Source organism: Perca fluviatilis, chromosome 15, assembly GCF_010015445.1.
Source record: "Perca fluviatilis chromosome 15, GENO_Pfluv_1.0, whole genome shotgun sequence".
NCBI lineage: Eukaryota > Metazoa > Chordata > Actinopteri > Perciformes > Percidae > Perca > Perca fluviatilis.
This window is the reverse complement of record NC_053126.1, coordinates 27837596-27857949: the sequence shown is the minus strand read 5'-3', so window position 1 is coordinate 27857949 and position 20354 is coordinate 27837596. Positions and strand designations below refer to the sequence as shown.

The 20354-nt window shown below is 42.3% G+C and overlaps 2 protein-coding genes across 6 annotated transcripts in view; both read left to right on the top strand.

Moving 5' to 3' along the window:
- LOC120575010 (glucose-6-phosphatase-like) overlaps window positions 1-8996 on the top strand; it is a 71081-nt gene extending 62085 nt beyond the window's left edge. For 2 of the 4 annotated variants that reach the window (XM_039825571.1, XM_039825570.1), the window contains exons 2-7: window positions 3745-4309; window positions 5377-5599; window positions 5759-5868; window positions 5960-6065; window positions 6395-6528; window positions 7606-8996. In XM_039825571.1, coding sequence (XP_039681505.1) covers window positions 5382-5599; window positions 5759-5868; window positions 5960-6065; window positions 6395-6528; window positions 7606-8114 — 1077 coding nt within the window. In that variant the 5' untranslated portion in view covers window positions 3745-4309; window positions 5377-5381 and the 3' untranslated portion in view covers window positions 8115-8996. Of the gene's footprint in view, window positions 1-3744; window positions 4310-5376; window positions 5600-5758; window positions 5869-5959; window positions 6066-6394; window positions 6529-7592 lie in introns of all 4 variants that reach the window. The other 2 variants (XM_039825572.1, XM_039825573.1) reach the window with 2 other exon arrangements.
- A 750-nt stretch (window positions 8997-9746) lies between these two features.
- Window positions 9747-20354, top strand: part of nbr1b (NBR1 autophagy cargo receptor b) — a 45218-nt gene continuing 34610 nt past the window's right edge. For both annotated transcript variants that reach the window (XM_039824339.1, XM_039824338.1), the window contains exons 1-7: window positions 9747-9957; window positions 13207-13269; window positions 14964-14982; window positions 15103-15125; window positions 16346-16534; window positions 19045-19122; window positions 20085-20341. In XM_039824339.1, coding sequence (XP_039680273.1) covers window positions 9856-9957; window positions 13207-13269; window positions 14964-14982; window positions 15103-15125; window positions 16346-16534; window positions 19045-19122; window positions 20085-20341 — 731 coding nt within the window. In that variant the 5' untranslated portion in view covers window positions 9747-9855. The remainder of the gene's footprint in view (window positions 9958-13206; window positions 13270-14963; window positions 14983-15102; window positions 15126-16345; window positions 16535-19044; window positions 19123-20084; window positions 20342-20354) is intronic.

The window sequence follows — 20354 nt, the reverse complement described above, 5'->3', positions numbered from 1 at the left end:
ACGTGAGCTATTTAAATTAGCAGGATACATGGTTAAACGTAATTTGCTCCTACCAGTGAATCGCCGTGTGTATTTTGTCCATAGCAAATCCCCACCAATAGGTTCCAAAATGTCCCTGTTAGAGAATAAAGGCCGTAAAACATATTCTTTGTAAATCTTTACAATCATTCCCCAAATGAACCAAGCAGGCCTGCATTGTTGTACAATCCCAACATGGCATCATGACTTCGCGTAAACATACACGCCACTTTCCTAAAGCCAAATGGCGTGTTATCTGTGTGCATTTTCAGCTATCCACGTGTATGTCTACGCTGTATCCAGCAGATGTAAACATACACACCACGTGGCGTCGCCACGTTGCGTGTTATCGCGAGAACGTGACGTACTATCGCGAGAACGTCACACGTGTCAAAAAAAAAAAAAGGTTGGGTTTAGGAAAAGAACACAGGGAAAGGCTTTAGTAACACAAAAATCCAACAAAAGCACGAAAAATTACGACAAAAACACGCTTAGGAAAACAATAAAAAAAAAAACGGCTGAAAATTGCCACACGTGGGACGCAATCCCAGCTGTCCTGGGTGAAAGTCCTGTGCTTTACCCATCTGCCACCCCAACCAACCACCTTACATGGACCTACGTTCATCTTGATAACACGCCAAAATGGCATACGAATTGTCGTGTCATACATACGCCACTTCATGAGATCAGTCTGACAATCCAATTGTCGCTTAAAACTTTCCATTTTCAGAGTCTGGTTAAGGTTAGGGTTAGGGGATTGGTCAGGGGATAGGACCTGTACATGTAAGCATGGACGCCTGGCCAATGGTAGTGTGTGAATGCTATTGAAGGGCGGGTCTTGGCATGGCCATAGTGGGAAACAAAATATCGCGTACAGGTCGTATCCTCGGTTAAACAGTATTATCTTGCGCATGTGCAGAACGGATCGTGCAGGCAGAACGGATCGTGTACCAACAAGTGTCATTTACCTCGGAATTCGGAAGCCGGAGCTGGGAATGATGTCACATCCGAGTTGAATGCGTTCCATTTACAAGTCGGATTTTCATTGTTTTTATTAGCTCTAGCCACGTTAGCCATTGTTAGCTATACCAGTTTATAACAACGCATTACGCTGTTTTTAGTGCATACAAACAGCGTAACAGATAGAAGATGTGAAGTGAGAAGTGCTAATAACTTTATGTTACTGCAGCTTTCACTGCTGTTGATGCACGGGGCAGCCATGTTGGATTTTTAGCTTGGGGTACTCGGTGGTTGTCCTAGTTCAGAGCTCAGAAATAAAGTAACTAGTAACAAAAGCTGTCAGATGAATGTGGTGGAGTAAAAAGTACAATATTTCTCTCTGAAATGTAGTGGAGTAGAAGTAGAAAGTGGCATGAAAGGAAAAGACTCAAGTAAAGTACAAATGCCTCAACATTTGGACTTACGTACAGTACTTAAATGTACTTAGTTACATTGTACATGATGGCAACAGTGTGAAAGGAGGGAGTGGCTGGATGTGGGAGTCAGGTGACTTGTAGTCCATATCCACGACGTTCCACTTCTGGAAATGTCAGTAAACCAGAGCATGTTTTTCTTCCATTCAGGAATGCTGTGTGGACTAGACCTTCTTGCGCAGCACTGAGGAGGAAGGTCTGGCAATGCGAGACTAGGTGACTTGGACAGGTGAAAAAGTCTGAGGGCATCTGGTGGACAGGTAGAGAAATGGAAATGGAATGTGGCTGAAAGACAGTAGGTCCCAAGACGGCAGCCGCCTGTATATGAGAATGCGACTGTCTTTCTAAACTATCTTTTTAGTAAACTGTCTGTACACTTACAAAGTTCTCAATGCTTCGGTTAACATTTAGAGACCCTCATTATGCTACCATTGAAGTGTGGTGATATTTTGAGCCTTTTTAGTGGTATAAAATAGTGATCTGTTTTTACTTTCCCTGTGCCCCGAATACTAGCATTTTAAGCTAATCAGCGGTCCGCGATAGCTTGTTTCAAGCTACCAATACATTCGATAAGCATGAAAACATGTCCCAGAGAACGACAGAGTGGGTACACATCTGTTATTAACCCCTACGTTCGTTTTGTGCCGGAATTGTCCTTTAAGATCAAAGGAACATATGTTTATGTATTCTCACAGATTTTGACCTGGGTAGACCATGAAAGTAGTGATCATCAATTTTTTTTTTGTTTGCATGTTATTTTTGAGGAAATTTGGTTGAAGGAAACCCATATTTCTGATATAAAAATGTCGAAAAAGGGGTCAAATTTGACCCGAGGACAACACGAGGGTTCAAAAAATAACATCCAATTTGCATTAACTGCACAGCCCTTACTTCTGTGGAGTCAGACAGGCTGAGGAGCAGTGGAGTGGACAGTCGGTGTGTATCCATGCATGTGTTTGCAGACGGGCAGATGTGTTTACACGTGGACATGCGTGCGTACGTGCCTCAGCCAAGTGGTAAATCACGACATGTCCTGATCCTGTGTCACAGTGGAAAGTTGTGGCTGGGAAGTGGAACGGTGACCCACGCGGTGCTGGTCAACATGAAAACTACAGTATTTTCCTCACTGTTAACCCCCAAGCTGTTGTTCATGTTTTCTGATACTTTCTCTAGCTCTTGCTTGCATTCATTTCATACCTTGTTTAAAGGGTTAAAATTCAAAAAATGTATGCATTTTTGTTATGATTAGGACTGATACTAGGACTTACCCCAGACTGTAAAAAACAGAAAAAGAAATTACTGAAAATAATTCATTCAGTTTGTGTTTTTTTCATTAAAAAAACACACTGACTTTATGTAATAAACTTCATAAAATTCTAAAAATGAATGATTTTTGTTGTTAGTTATAATCAGGACTGATGTGGGTTAAAAGATTTAACTCAGTGAAAGTGGAAATATTTTTTTTTTTAATATTTCCTAGCATTTTTTTTTTTAGCAATGGGGGATGTCCTCTAAGGTATCATTAGGGAGGGATTTTCTTTTAAATAAATATGCACAAAAATCAAGGTTTTTGCTAATCTTCGACTTACCCCAGACTGTGAAAAACAGAAAAATCAATTACTGAAAGTAATTCATTGTTTGTGTTCTTTTCATTAAAACCCACAGTGACTTTATTTAAATAAAATGGAATTTAGGGTTAAAATAAATTTTTTTTTAAATAAATTTATAAAAATTTATTTTTTTTAATTGCACATTTGGAACATTTGGACATTTTTGTCTTCTAATGACACCAGAAGAAATTTGAATTAATTAAAATTATCATCTTAAAGTAGAAAATATACTGTCTCTCACATCACATAAACCATGAACAGGTAAGTGAGTGGTCTTGAGGAGGATTCTCTTTTTTCGGTCTCGGTATTGACTGTCTCTCATATGGACTCGGTCTTGACTTGGACTCAAACTTTTGTGGACTCGGTCTTGACTTGGCCTTGAACCTCTTTGGACTCGTTCTCGACTAGTCCTGGTCTTGGACACGTGGACTCGACAAGGGTGGACTTGACTACAGCCCTGATTGACAGTGAGGATGCCTGATCTTATAAACAGGAGTTGAGAAGAATGATTTTTATGCACACATTAAATGATTGATGATTGGAGTTCCCTGTTAAAAAGGTCTTTTTGGATACCCTGGTTTACCACATCCTAAAACCATGATGTCATGTTTACCCATGTCCCCACATCAAACCTCCTCTCCCCCCCCCACCCCCTCCCTTATGTTGTCCCTCTCCCACTCTAGTCCAAAGTCCAAACCTGAGGACCAGATGATCTGTCTGAATATAAAAGAGACCCTGAGTGTGACTAGCAGCACACACACACACACACACACACGCACACACACAAAACACACACATACATACAGAGTCATGACCCTTCCACCCATCACAGGCACAGACACAAATTCAACAAACACTGTTTTTTGCAAATACTTTTAAGAAATACTACTACTACTACATCATATTGAAACTCTTAATGAGCAGATACACACAAGCAATACGTGTACACGACATTCAAGGACATCTCGAGTCATGGGGCAGCTCAGCAGACACATTTGAGACCACTTAAATTATTAAGGACTCACTCACACATCCACACACACACACACACACACACACACACACACACACACACACACACACACACACACACACACACACACACACACACACACACACACACACCACTGGCTGCACTGATAAAGCTGCTGTTTATAGCTGCACCAGAGGACCGACTTGCCGTTCCCACATCCAAACCGCATTTGGCACGAGGAAGATGCACTAACTGAGATCTCATCACAAAATTCTGTAAGTATGATCATGTCTACTTACATATGTATGCTAGGTAATATAAGATTTTACTGTGCTCATTGGATTGCTTTATCAGGGCACTGTTGCTCTGTCAGCAGCTTAACTGTAGTTTAAGGCAGGGTTCTTCAACATTTTTTTTAAGCCAAGGACCCCTGAACTGAAAGAGAGACGGAGCAGGGACTCCCTACTACATACTGTATATTGTATAAAATGTTACATATTAAACTGGGCCTACAATAAAGTGTAGGGCGGCCTAAAGCCTTTATGCATGCCTTTTTAGTTCATTGAATACTAAACTATTAAAAAATAAATGTTGGTATGATTTTATAAATCATGTTTTAATGGTAAACATACAGTGAATCCTCAGGATGAACTGGATCTGTGGATGGCTACCAGTGATTTCCTTGCCTATAGGCCAGTCAGCCTATTATCAATGTGTTTTTTTCACAAATATGCTGATTTATATTTGCTAATAATTTGTTGGATGTGTGTTAAGAGATATTTTTCTTTATTTTTTTAACTTTCAAAAGTTGAGAAGAAACTCCTTTTACTCATTTTGCCCGATGATGGTCTAGTACCGAAACGTTGCCTACTTATTATACAATACATTTTTTGCAAGTTAGACAGTGTGCGGGAGTTTCTTTGCAACTTTTGACTTACTTTTCCCCCTCTGACGCACCTGTCACACATTATAGATGTGCAAAGTAAGATGGATATGGTTAATTTACTTGCATCCGATAGTCGATGTTAAGCCACGGTCCAGCTGTGAGTCTGTGGTTTTGACACGGCAGCAAGTCCAGCTCGTAACTGTGTTTTAAACCGTGGCGAGCTGCAGCTGAGCTAGTCAGATACTAAGAGACACAGCAACAGCCCCTTGCATTCTGTTCTACACGTGCACACAATAACTTGAGGACAAACACACATTTACCTTGCTTTCTGTTTTAGAGGAATAAGTGAATCTACATACACACACACACACACACACACACACACACACACACACGCACGCACGCACGCACGCACGCACGGATAGTAGCACCTTTTTCCCTCCTCTTGTTTTGCAGTGGTAATGGACGTGCTCCACAGCTCCGGTTTGAGCAGCACATACTACCTGCAGACCCACTTCAGCCACAGCCAGGGCTACTTCCTCTCAGTCTCCAAGGCAACGGACCTACGCAACACCTTCTTCCTGTTGTTCCCCATATGGTTTTATGTACGGCAGGCTGACGCCATCAGACTGGTGTGGGTGGCAGTGGTGGGAGACTGGATCAACCTGATGCTGAAATGGTGAGTGATGATGGTGATGGTGATGGTGATGGTGATTGTGATGATGATGATGGTGATGGTGATAATGATGATGATGATGATGGTGGTGGTGGTGGTGATGATGATGATGAAGGTTGCATTATATTTACAAAATGATTCCATGACGATATTTTTATTAAGGCTTCTGTTTGGAGAGCGTCCCTATTGGTGGGTTCAGGAGACGGGTTACTATGGCAACACCTCCCAGCCAATGATAGAGCAGTTCCCCATGACCTGTGAGACTGGGCCAGGTAGGACAAACACCTTAGGGCAACACGTGTGAGTTCAGTCAGCGTTAACTTTGGTCTGTCTCTTAAAAAGTTGACTTCCTCCACCTGACAGGAAGTCCGTCGGGTCATGCCATGGGGGCTGCAGCGGTCTACTACACCATGATGTCATCACTCTTCACCACAGTGCTGAAGAAAGAAGGACACCAAATCAGGAAATGGTAAGATCAACCTCACCTGTATGAGATATTACGAATCCCACCATGGCCACGCCAAGACCCGCCCTTCAGTAGCATTTATTGGCCAAGCGTCCATGCTTACGCAAGGTAACGTAACCCCATTTGTACAGGTCCTATCCCCTGACCAATCAGCTATCCTAACCTTAACCACTCGAGGTCAAATGCCTAACCCCAACCAATCGAGCTGCTTCGTAGGCCGGGTCTTGCCGTGGCCATAGTGGGATTCGTAATTTCGCCACCTGTATTCACTGTCGAGTCGCTCTGTGCAACGTGCACAGTCAGAGCAGCAAACATGTGTTTCTGTCCCCCAGGTGTGTGCGTGTCTCACTGTGGACACTGTTCTGGTGCGTGCAGCTGTGTGTGTGCCTCTCCAGGGTCTTCGTTGCTGCTCACTTCCCACATCAGGTCATCACAGGTGTTTTCATAGGTACGGACAGAGCACATGGTGCGTTCAAGTCATAGTGAAAAAAGCGTATATCTTAAATTAAAATAAATCTCAAATAGATGATTAACTGTCATTGCTATTAACTGTAACTAACTGTTTTCCTCCAGCAAACATGTCAGAGCCTGCAAACATTATCCCTTGTCCTGCTACGAAGCTGGAAGCTGTTTTTTCCCAACAGAAAGCTGTTTGTAAATCTTACAGTAAATGACGGGAATGCAGAACAAGTATTACTTTGTACATTCCTGTATCTGCTAACGCTAACATGCCCCACAATGAGAATGCTGACATGCGTCATCTTAGTTTAGCATGTTAACATTTGCTAATCAGCACTACAAACAATGTACCAAACCAAACTTAACATAAACCAAAGTACTGGACACATTACACATTGGACCTGTAATCACAATTAAAAAACTTCCACAAATGTAAATGATCAAATAAATAAATAGTCAAAATGTTGATTTCCCAAATCAAACTTATGAGACACTCAATCTTAATTCTGATTTATGATGAGGTGCTAAATACTAGTTATCAGATTCTATGCTTACTTTTTAAGTCAAAAATAATGGAATTGTAAGCTTCTAAGATCTACAGTTATCAGATGCTAAGTCATACAATAATCATGAGATATTTAAGCAAATATGACTTCTAAAATCCAAATGAGATAAGTCAAAATTATGAGATAATATTGACACGAGAAGTAAAAATGATGGTATAGTAAATCAAAATCATGAGATTCAAATTTAAAATAAGCAATAATTAATTTTTTGTCATGGTGGCAGTATGCTGTATCATGGTTTTTACTGAAATAGTCATACATTTTGGCACTCCTGACATTTTTTTCCTGGCAGGAATGGGCTTCCATATAAAATCCTGTCTCCCCTCTCAGATTGGCTTTTAAATAAGAATTAGGCTTATCGCATGGCCATTGTTAAGCAGTGTCATCAAAACAGGTTGTACAAGGTTTAAAATCAAAGCGCAATTACAAATGGTTACTGCACAGTAAATTACATAAAACAAAGACAAATAGTTGAAGTTAAAAGATTGTAATAAAAAAAAAAAAGGTTTTCCTCTCAGGTATCCTGGTGGCAGAAGCTCTCAGCCGGACCCAGCAGATCTACAAGGCCGGCCTGTGTTCTTACCTCCTCGCCTCCCTGCTCCTCCTCTCCCTGGCTCTCCTCCTTTACCTGTGCCTCCAGCTGGTAGGCGTCGACCTCCTCTGGAGCGTGGAGAAAGCGCGGTGCTGGTGCCACCGAGCGGAGTGGGTCAGCGTGGACACCAGCCCCTTGGCCAGCTTGTTCAGAAACACTGGGACTCTGTTGGGCCTGGGCCTGGGGCTCCACTCCCCCGTGCATGCGGTGGTGGGCAGGGGGTCTGAGGGCGCCATCTACAGATCCATCTGTTTGAGCGCAACGCTGGTGCTGCTGCAGTTGTTTGACTCTGCTTTTAGGCCCCCTGTCCACAGCGGAGCTCTCTTCTACCTGCTGTCGTTCTGTAAAAGTGCTACGGTGCCTCTGGCTACGGTGGCTATCGTTCCCTACTGTGTCACAGCAGCCCTGGGATACAAAGGGAAGAAGCTGCTTTGAGTCGGGGGGGGGGGCCTTACATAGCATGTACTGTTGGCCAGTGGTGGAACGTAACTACATTTACTCCAGCACTGTACTTAAGTCCAAATGTTGAGGTACTTGTACTTTACTTGAGTCTTTTCTTTTCATGCCACTTGCTTTCAAGTGGCACCGACTGCACTAATGAGTTAGTGAGCTGAACTGTGGTGAGGATTTTACAGGACAGGAATATCAGACCGGAGGGCTTAAGCAAAAGCCAAAATAAATCTAACCGCAAACAAGATCACACACACCAAAGCAACCATCATATATACACACTCGTACGTTACAGCACCTCACACAAGCACATTTCAGAGAGAAATGTTGTACTTTTTACTCCCACTACATTCATCTGTTACAGCTTTAGTTACTAGTTACTTTACACATTAAGATTTCTGCACACAAAACATATGTAGTTTATCTGATGTATTATTATGAATGAAACTAGCCAACAATATAACGGCCTACAAGTCCAGCTGAAATGATTAGACCATTAATTACTAAAATGGGAACATTTTTCTGCATTGAGTACTTTTACTTTTAATACTTTAAGTACATTTCCCTGATGATACTTACATACTTTTACTTAAGTAACATTTTCAACGCAGGGCTTGTACTTGTAACAGAGTAATTTTACAGTGTGGTATTAGTACTTTAAAGATCTGAATATTTCTCCCACCACCGCACCTGCCCATTGCACATACTATACTGAATATGTTTTTGCCCATTCTGTACTCAATCCATTCAGCCTTTATTCTTTATTATTGTTAAACAGCTATTTTGTACATATTTCTTTCTGCATTTATTGTTTATTTCAAATAATAAATTATGTTTATTTACAGTATACATGCACCAACCACCAAAGGCAAATTCCTTGTAAGTGGTACTTACACAGTACTTGGCAATAAACCCTTTTCTGATTCAGATTTCTGATTCTTTTATGTAGATATGCTTAGCATGGACTCATAGTAACAACATGGAAGGACAGGGTAAGGAACTATCTGGGAAGGATCGAAGCCATTTGAATCCAAAAGGTGTACGCTTGAGAGCATCCCCACATTGTGCAGCATCACCTACTTAGAGATTTGGTGTATTGAGATATTTTTCTTGATGTTAGGAACAATCTTCCTTTCTAATGCAGTAATTGGTTATAATGATCTTGATAGATACATTATAATGCTTGTGTTATTGTTTTGTGTCTGAGTAGAAAAGCAGTGACCAATGGCAGCTTCAGCTGAAGCTGTGACTTCCTTCTCAGCGCTGCACCCGCCCCCATGGCTGCACCGAGCCAGCCCCATGGCCAGCCCTTCTGCACGCAAAAATTACGAATCCCACTATGGCCACGCCAAGACCCGCCCTACGAAGCAGCTCGATTGGTTGGGCTGAGACATTTCACCTCGAGTGGTTAAGGTTAAGGTTAGGGGATTGGTCAGAGGATAGGACCTGTACATGTAAGCATGGACGCCTGGCCAATAGTAATGTGCGAATGCTATTGAAGGGCGGGTCTTGGCGTGGCCATGGAAGTGTGTCGATCTTTGTTCCGGGACACATGGTGCAGGGTGGGCGTGCCCAGGACGCTGATGTAAACACAAAATACGCCTCACCCCCGTCGGATGAGTGACAGTGGAGTGAGATTAACCCAAATAGCCGTCGTTGTTCGGGGAAAACGCTCCGTGTCCGTCGTTGTGTGTAATATGCTTTGAAGCGCAGACAAGGCGACGCCATGGACTTCTACATCAACGTGAAGGTGAATTTCAGAGGAAATTCCAAAAATTTCCTGCTGTCGGGATCCGAGACCAAGAGCTGGGAGTCGATGGAGGCCATGGTAAGAGAAGGGGAGCATCACCCCGGCGGGGCCCGTTCGTAAACACCCATTTACAGATGATTTCATTGCTGTGACACATCGCGGTGTTGTGTTAACCCTTGAGGCGGGAAAAAAGCCTCACCTTCGCGAGCTCATACCAGCTCCAGATATGCTATTTAGAGAGAAGCTATTGACATACCATAACGTTAGCTAGCATTAGCATCATCCAGCAGGGGTCAGGGCTGAAACATTAAAATCTGTGTAAACCTCCCAACACACACACACACACACACACACACACACACACACACACACACACACACACACACACACACACACACACACACACACACACACACACAAACACAATCCTTTCTCATCGTTTTATCGCCACAATAAGTACACAAATATGTGGAATTTGGCCTGGTGAAAGGTACATAGGCTACATGAACAAACATATTAAACATGAATATGAAATGAACAATAAATACAGAAAACACATACACTGACAATATAACTGTTGCATTAGAGAAAAAAGGCCGAATGGGTTGAGTGCAGTATTTGCAAACAATATACAGTATGTCTTACACACACACACACACACACACACACACACACACACACACACACACACACACACACACACAGGGAGAGTACACTGCAGTGCTTATGTCGTTGTTGTCATGGAAACACTGTTTACTAGCTTAACAGAACTAGCTAGTGAGCAGTTTGAATCACACACTGCAATGTGTTACTGTGATATCAGCTGTTCATTAGACAGCAGCATCATTTCAAAGAGCGTTGCTACACATTGAATCAGGGAACACATTATGGAACGGTTATAATTGTTGTAGGTAGGCCTATCCCATAATGCTTTGCTCTATTTAGTTAGGCTTTCATTTCATATATCTCATCACATTTCCTATTTGTTCGGTAGCTTTGAGATATGTTTTCTATCGCTTCGTGGGCGTGTCTCTTTTTTATTGGCTGTGTCGCAGGCGATAACCAATCCGCAGCGTGCCTGTAAACTCGTGGCACACAACAGTTTAAAACGTGTTCACTACGTTGTGTCGGGGCTGAACGTGGCCCTGTTTTCTTGATAAAGCCACTATAATGTACACCTTCAAAGCATTAATCCATCAGTACAACAACAGAGTAGTGGTGTCTCTTAAACAAAAGTAAAAGTATAGTATAACACCAAAAATATACAAAAAGTCCTGCACTGAAAATCATTAACATGAATATTCATATTGATGAATGCCTGGGGGGGGGGGGGATGCAAAGTGAGCAATCTGGGTGTCTCGCTCCTTATTGGATTGTAGTTTCTGATTCATTAACTTCCGAGCTTAGTTTGACTGTTGTAGCGGGTCAAGGTGAAGCCTCTTAACTGCTTTACTGTGGACTAGACTAGAGTCATTTGTAACAATGCATCACATAAGATGAGCATGTCAAATCCTAATCTGAAACGTAACTGGTAACTAAAGTTGGCGAAGAAATGTAGTAAAACGTGAAAAAATGAAAGTTAACCCTCCTGTTGTCCTCAAATTTGACCCATTTTCAAAAAGTTCCTATATCACAAATTTAGGTTTCTTTCAACCAAATTGTTCAACCAAAAAACGTGGATGGTTCCATACAACTAGTAAAGTAAAAGATCATTTCACTACTTTCATTGAATTTTGTTTTTATAAAAGAACGTTGAAAAAATCGTCAAAAACATCGAAAAAAGTGCCAAAAAGACGACCACATTTAATTTTAAAAGCCCCATGACATGGTGCTCTATGGATGCTTTGATATAGGCCTCAGCGGTCCCCTAATACTGTATCTGAAGACTCCTTTATATAGGCCTCAGTGGTCCCCTAATACTGTATCTGAAGTCTCTTTTATATAGACCTTAGTGGTCCCCTAATACTGTATCTGAAGTCTCTCTTATATAGACCTCAGTGGTCCCCTAATACTGTATCTGAAGTCTCTTTTATATAGACCTTAGTGGTCCCCTAATACTGTATCTGAAGTCTCTCTTATATAGACCTCAGTGGTCCCCTAATACTGTATCTGAAGTCTCTTTTATATAGACCTCAGTGGTCCCCTAATACTGTATCTGAAGTCTCTTTTATATAGACCTCAGCGGTCCCCTAATACTGTATCTGAAGTCTCTTTTATATAGACCTCAGCGGTCCCCTAATACTGTATCTGAAGTCTCTTTTATATAGGCCTCAGCGGTCCCCTAATACTGTATCTGAAGTCTCTTTTATATAGACCTTAGTGGTCCCCTAATACTGTATCTGAAGTCTCTTTTATATAGACCTTAGTGGTCCCCTAATACTGTATCTGAAGTCTCTTTTATATAGACCTTAGTGGTCCCCTAATACTGTATCTGAAGTCTCTTTTATATAGACCTTAGTGGTCCCCTAATACTGTATCTGAAGTCTCTCTTATATAGACCTTAGTGGTCCCCTAATACTGTATCTGAAGTCTCTTTTATATAGACCTTAGTGGTCCCCTAATACTGTATCTGAAGTCTCTTTTATATAGACCTTAGTGGTCCCCTAATACTGTATCTGAAGTCTCTTTCCCGAAATTCAGCCTTGGTGTAGAATTACAGCCACTAGAGCCTATCCCACAATGAGCTTTCCTTAGTATGTGCCATTTCTGTGTCTGTAGCTATTGAGGAGAGAGGGGTGGTGCAAGGTGGAGGGTGGGGGTGTGTCCTTGACCAACTGCCACTTTGCTCGTTTGAAAGCCATGATGTCTCTCTCTCTGAGAAAGAAGGTGAAATATGGGCTGGTAGCCCCGCACCTCTGGATTTATGGTCCCTGTCTAAGGCCTGGGAGAGTTCATTAGTTGGAGTGCTGCCGAGTCGCAGATGTCACACTTCACTTTGAGTCGTTGTTTTAGAGTTGAGCGAGAGAGGCAAGTGGATTTAAGTGATCTTCATTCAACGTGAATTGCGGAGTAATACATGCAACGTGAGCTTTTATTGGTTTTGGGTCGAAGCATTAAGAGCCAGCAGCAGTGTGACTGAACACTGTAATTCCATGACGTTTCCATAACGGTATGGATTTGATTAATCCTTGAGTCGTAGCGAGAACACATCACCGTCCGAGTCACTGAGTTCATCCTAATTGAAACTGAAATAGGGATCACTTTATTTGTCCAATTGTCCATTTGTTGAAGCCTTAACATTTCCTGTCTCTCAGCCACCGTCCTCTGTCCTTATCAGAAATGTGTGTGTGTGTGTGTGTGTGTGTGTGTGTGTGTGTGTGTGCGCAGGTGAAGCGTTCGTTTGGCCTGAGCAGTCTTCAGCTGACCTATTTCGATGAGGAGAACGAGGAGGTGAGAGACTTGTTGGTCGTCACACGGTCTTTGTGTTGTTTTCAGCTGTGACACGTTACAGTAAGGCTGGTCAATATCACCTCAAATCAATATCACCATTTATTGTCACATTTACCCCGATGATGATAATTGATATTAGGGATCGACCAATTATCGGCCTGGCCGATTATCGGGGCCAATATTTGGCAGTTTGCAGATTATCTGTATCGGTGTTTTAGTTGACCGATAAAGTTAATTAATTTAAAAAGTGCGCGACTTTGGCTCGGCTACAGTCTGCAACACCTGCAAACAAACTGTTAGCATGTTAACACTTCAGCTATTCATTGCTTGAAGCATTTAAACAAACTTTTGTGTTGGGAGTTTGTAACATTCCATAAATGATCATTTTGACTAAAAGATTTTCATGTTTACTGAACAGTCAATGCGTATCGGTTCCAAATATTGGTTTCATTAACTACAAATAATCGGTATTAGCCTTGAAAAGCCAGTATCGCTCGACCCCTAATTGATATCATAACACACTTGTGTTATTTCTTTCCAGCAGTGTGACGTTTTAGGGTACGGAGTGACATTATTTTACCAAACATGTTGTGTAACAGACGGCTGCGTCAGAAGCTACCTGCCTTATTCTCGACTTGTTTCCAGCCCCCTGGCTGGCGTTGTAGCGAGCTACAGGGTGAACCTCCGTCACTATAATCAGCTGCTGGTACCTCTGAACCTAGTCTTTATCCACGCTTCATTTACGAGATTGCCCGGCCAGGAAATTCCGCCGGATGTCCCTCATTTTCGGCTGGATGTTCCGCCCCCTTCCTCTTCCTTTGTGTTGGCGTTCTAAACTCTGGCTGATTTCTGAGGACTATGGTTAACTGCTCCTCACATCTCTGCAGGGTAAATCCAGACAGCTAGCTAGACTATCTGTCCAATCTGAGTTTTCTGTTACACGACCAAAACTACTTTTGAACGTACACTTGTTCCGCCAAAACAAGTTCCTTCCCGAGGCTGATTAGCAGAGGCACCGTGGCTCCGCTCGGCGCCTAGACGATTGTGATTGGTTTAAAGATATGCCAATAAACCAGACCCAATGTGACTACAATTAGGTCGGTTAGAGAATCATAATGTTGGCTCTGGTTACTTTTTGATTCATTGTCCAGCCTTACTTAAAGGTACTTACTTTTCTGTCATTTTAAATGGGTACTTCAGCAATTTAGTATTGCACATCCTGCAGGTTTGTGGACTTTTAAGAGACATATTATAAATAAAAAAAAAAAAAAAAAAGATTGTCAGAATTGGTGCAACAGAGACCAAGATAACTGAGCCAAAATGCTGTATCCTACATTTCCCCTAATGCAGCTCTGGAGCGTCTTTCTTTAAATCCTCCACGCCTTTTTAAATGCCCACGTGTTTCAAACTCCACTCACTTTACCCACTGTTAAAGATATTGTAGTAAAAACCCAGGCTAAGATAACCTTGATGTCATCACAATGACATCATAAGGGTACTTTCTCAGACTTTACAAAGCTCCTCCAGAGCTGCAGAAGACATGACACAACTGCAGTACTTTCCCCGATGAGTAAACTCAGCTTCATGTTCCTAATGTTGGTGGAGTGCCCCTTTTTTTAATTCCTGAAACCGCAATGACAAACTGGCAGCACTGTGGAAATGGTCACAAAGAATCTTCCCTTTTCTTCTTCCAGGTGTCCATTAACAGCCAAGGTAAGCAAACAACCAGTCAGAAGATACCTACGTATGCTAAACAAAACCAAACACATTTGTGAGATTCTGAGAGTTTGCATATTAATGTCATGTTAATGAATGTCTCTGCTTTTATTCCAGTGGAATACGAAGAGGCATTGAAGGTAAATTGATTGAATTGCTGTTCACCTTTTAGCTCCGCACACATCGCCTGTATAAAATATGACGATGGTAATGTAACGACGGTGGCAACTTTGAGACTTTACTATATGCAAGAGCTACCCCCTTAGCATCACATCACAAAAGCCACTAGCGACAAATCTGGGGACCTTCTGTCGAGAAGACGCCAGTACTGTCCGGCGAACATGCAACGTATTTCAGGATTTCTATTTCCTTCCATCTACCTTGCTGACACAACCTCTAAGCTTTGTGCAATTGATTGCGTAATGACGTCACACACATGCAAAGGAGCATATGACATCATCTAGCTACTTTTAGCGACTTTTGGAGCTGGTGCTAGCTGCTTTCATTGGAGAAGAGTTAGCAACAATGTGAAACGGTTCATCCATTCATTTTCTGCCTCTTATCTGGGTTCGAATCAGCCAGCAAGCAGGCATAGCAAAGTAGAGTAGTGCTATCTCACACAATCCTAACAGGGACGGGTTATCATGACCATGAGCCCTGGACACAAATTCGGAATGGGCCCCCCTCCATCCCCTACGCGCAAGTAGTAGCCTACACGTCCACTATCGCAAAGAGCGATGTATTATTATATTACAGTTTTTTTTTTTTATAAGATAAATGCTGGAATAATGTTACATATCGCAGATTGTTAACAGGAATGTCCTGTTTTCAGTGGACTTTCCATTTAGGAAGCCTTCCTGTGGAGGTCTTAAAAGTTCCATCCAAATGGGAAGAGACCCAGCATGCACTGTACAGTATAGTGCAGTCCCTCAATTTAATTTGGCATAGCTGGCTCTGCCATGTCAGAAGGATTCAACTGCATATCCGATCTAGGCTTGGGGTGCTTTGGATCCCCCAGGAAGAGCTGGAGGAGGTTGTTAAAAAGAAGGGTGCTACTTGGCACTAAAGTTCAGCAGGAGCCTAAAACTGAAGTTGAACCCAGCCCCATAGCGTTTGTGACGTTGAATGTGACACACCAGGAAAACAGACAGGAATACCAGTCTACTGGCAATGGGAAAGGAGTCTATTGGCTATTGTTCGCAGGTTTACCGGTGTTCCTCCACTGACGCTGGTGTCTCCTCTCTAGTGAAGCCTTTTTTGTTGTTATCAGAAGAGAGACACAGCTTCGTTGAGAAATTGATCCAAAATATATCCAAGAAATGGCAGCGGGTGACACAAACCCATTGACTTGTTTTCCCAGAGTGCAGCGAGGCAGGGGAACCGACTACACATGAATGTGTACGAGACTCGGGGCCAGCCGGCGAGGGTCCCCACCACCAAGGCTAGCGGAACAGAGCCCAAGAGGGGCTTCAGACCCCCCCAGCACTGCCCCACCCTGGCCCAGGTGGTCAGCCGCAAAGTCCAGGCTGCAGTGCCAGAACAGGGCATGGTGAGACCCCAACACACAGCGGTTCATATTGGGCCATGATACCTCAGCTGCCACTGATCACAACTAGTCAGTCCTTCCAGAAAAATTTGGAGTTTTTTTGTGATTGTTGCTGGCAAAAATCCTTGATTATGCGGTACGTTTTCTTAAAAAATGCGATGGAATATGCGGGATATTTATGCAATTTCATGCGATGAAATTGCCGGAACATGCAAAAATTGCGGGAACTTGCAAAAACTGCGGTTTGATGAAAAAGAGAAAAAAAAGTGATTTCCCCAACACCCTGCTTTTCCATGACGTTCACGTCGCGTAATTACGTCACTTCATAACGTTCCCATGGCAACAGGGGAAAATGGCTGCTCTTGTGTGAAGTAAACGCAACATTTTTCAACTTTCTGCTAAGATATATGGGACTTTTTTGCAACCAAAATGCGGGGATTATGAAATCATGCTAGCCCCGCATATTTTGCGCGTAAAACGGCAATTTATACGGCCAAAGTGCGGCGCATTTGAAAAAATACGGCCCCCGCATAAGTATGCGGACTTTGGCTGATTATGCATTGAATTATGTGATTGCATAATCACGTTTTTCTGGAGGGACTGACTAGTGGTGCACGGATCAACACTCACGGTTCAGAATGCATGTGAACCGCGGGTCAATTGCAAAGTTTAACCGTAATAATAGTGTGAAATACTCTAAATGTTTGCTGTTGCTGTTACTTAAAGTAGGCTGATAAATCTCTATGGAGGGTTGCCGTGAAAAGATACAGCTAGCAGCTGGATTAAACACGGTTAAAATGCTGACAGCTAAACGATGTAAAAGTGTGTCTGTATTTCACTGGAGAGGATTCCAGCAGGGGAAGTACAACCGTCTGCCGCTAAAGCTATGAGCTAACCGACACAAAGTAGCACTATGGTCACTGCTGTTGTCTGAAAAACAACACCGACGAGACTAAATGGTGCGTTTACTTAAAACTGATAAACCTCGTGGTGCATTTAAAGTTACTGTAAAATACCCTTTTCTCATCTGTTTTTGTCATTTAACAGCAATCTACTGGTGAAAGAAGTTATTATTGTGAAAAGTTATTATTACATTTTTCATAATCATTTAAATTCCCCCATTTTTTGCATCTCACTGATGTACCTGAGATTACTTAATATTTTTTTTTTTTTTTTTTGATAGAAGAAACCTTATACAATATTTAAAGGTTATGATTTCTGAAAGTTGACAACTTATACAGCTGTGTGATCTGACCCAGGCTTGTGTCTCTGTGACCATTATCTTTATTATATTTCATGAGGTAGTGCTAGCTAGCTAGCTAGCTATATAGGTAGATGAAGTCCCAATTTTTAATCCTGCATACCAAAGTGTTATTGGTCAACGTTTTTTCTAACCAGTTGAAATAGCCATCAGTTGTAGAATAAATAATTCAGACTCACCAAATCCTCATAACTGCACAAACGTTTGTAAATTGCTCGTTTCAGCCTGATAAATACCAGCTGTTCATGAGCTGCACGTTCTGGAGATTTGATCATGAGCTTATGTCAACGCCCCTAAATTGTCATATATGGCAAACTCAGGGGTGTCGAACTCCACCTTACTAAGGGCCAGGAATCAAATCAAGGGTCAGACATGTAGAGTTTATGGTCATGCTTTTATTTAAGAGCTTATTGTCTCAAATAGCTTTCTCACTTACAGTTTGTGCCTCATAAAGTTCCTTAGCCACCATAAAAAAAGGGACAAAAACATTTAAAAAAGAAAGGAAAAACGCCAGAAAAAGTGAAAAAAAAACTGTTCACACAACTTTTATTTATCCCAAAAAGGGCTATTCAGTTTTTAACAGTCTACAGACCCCCCCCCCCCCATAAAACCATTTACAAACAAACAACAGACAGATGTCAGAGATAATACAATAAAGGGCTGGGCAATGAGTGTACACAGGGCAATAGGCCTTTTTTGTGGAAAAAAAATTTAATTTACGCATTGAAGATAATCTTACTATAGGTAAGGTAGCCACTATGATAGCCATGAAGTTAAGCTTAAGGATTTACTGTGCTTCCCACGTTTAACATTAAAACATTATGTATAAACAATATCCATTTATTTTCATCCATTCAGCCCAGGTTAATATGCAACTCCGTTGTAGACAGTATATGTATATGTAGTAGGGGGTCCTTACTCGGTCACTCTTTCAGCTAAAGGGTCCCTGGCCTAAAAACCGTTGGAAGACCCCTGGTTCAAAAGCATGGATATGTGCAGGTTGTGTCTGGGAGAGCAGAACTGACAAAGACCGGAAAAAGACCGGAAAAAACTGTTGAAGAAAACCGCATATGACCGGCCTCGGTTAGCACAGAAGACTAGTTCTTGTTCAACATCAATATTAGTGCTTGACATTGTTGGCCACCCTCGGGTTCTGACCATAATGAAATCTGTACGGTCATTTACATTGACAATAATCTAATAAAGATGTTGATATGCATGTTTTATCTAATGAATATTTCCTGTTGATCAGGTGATCATGAAAGATGTGAAGGGGACCAAAGAAGAAGACAAGACTCCTCCGGCCTGGTTCACCTCTTACATGGAGAAGGTAAGAACAACCCAATGGGGGTGACAGATGCTGCATCTCCCTTCCCTTAAATTGCATCAACGTTTCCTTCACTTGCTTCGCTTCCTCACGTCTTAGTCCCTCCCACCGAGGAAGCGTTGGAGAGACGTGCGAGGAAGTCATGCGAGGAGAGAGGAAACAAGGAAATGTTTGTAGAGAGGGATGAGACGTCCTGTCACATGAATTGGTCAGCTGTGTGGGCGGACTTAGCGACGGCTTTCAGCTGCACGGCTGGAAGTTCTCTTTTTGCCGCTGACAGACTCAGATTATTATTCTAAGTGTCTGACAACATTATGGAAAGGATCCCTACAGAGATAGACCTTTAAAACCTATTTAAGAACTTTCTGTTTAACCAGAAACAGCTCTGAGGTCGCTAGCGCTAAACCCACCAGACTCCATTTAAAAAAGCAATACTTTTAGCGTGTATAGAGCCAAACTATTTTCACATGTAAATGGGTAAACTATGTGTTTATTTCAACCAAAACTAGAGTTGTGATGATTGGAAAAGTGGAAAGACGACCGAAAACGGCTTTTCATAATTTTATTTTGTTTCTGTCAGCTTAGAATGGAGTGTATTTTACGATGCTAAAATTGCTGTTTATTTACATGGAGTCTGGTGGCTTAGCGAGCACTATTTCGTGGATATTTGTATTAAAAAAAAAAAAAAGATCTTACTCTTTAACAGAAAGGTGGACCTCCTTAGAAATCCTTTCCATAATGTTGTCAGACACTTATTAATATTAATCTGAGCCTGTCAGTGGCTGTTAGTACTTTTACTGAAGTAAAGGATCTGAATACTTCCACCACTGGAAAAGAGAGACGATATTACTTTATCCAATATTTAAGACCATATCTAGACTCATATATCGATGTCGATATAATATTGACATATTGCCTAGCCCTACTGAGCACTCTCCTCCCATATCTCCCCATTCTCCCTGCAGTTTAAGGACCAGGTTGTGCGTGAGGCGGTAGAGAAGATCTGCCGGGAGTTCTCTGGACAGTGCTGCATTCACAAGCCCCTGGGAGGAGGAGGGGCAGGAGCAGGAGGTGGGGGAGGTAGAGGGGACGCAGTAGGAGGAGCAGAGGCCCAGCAGGTCCCTGAGGTGTCCTCCTCCACCCTGCCTGGAGCTCCATCCTCCTCCACCCCCCCTTGCTCCTCCTGCCGGGGGCAGACCACCGGAGGAGGCTACCAGTGCAGGTATGTGCCGGCG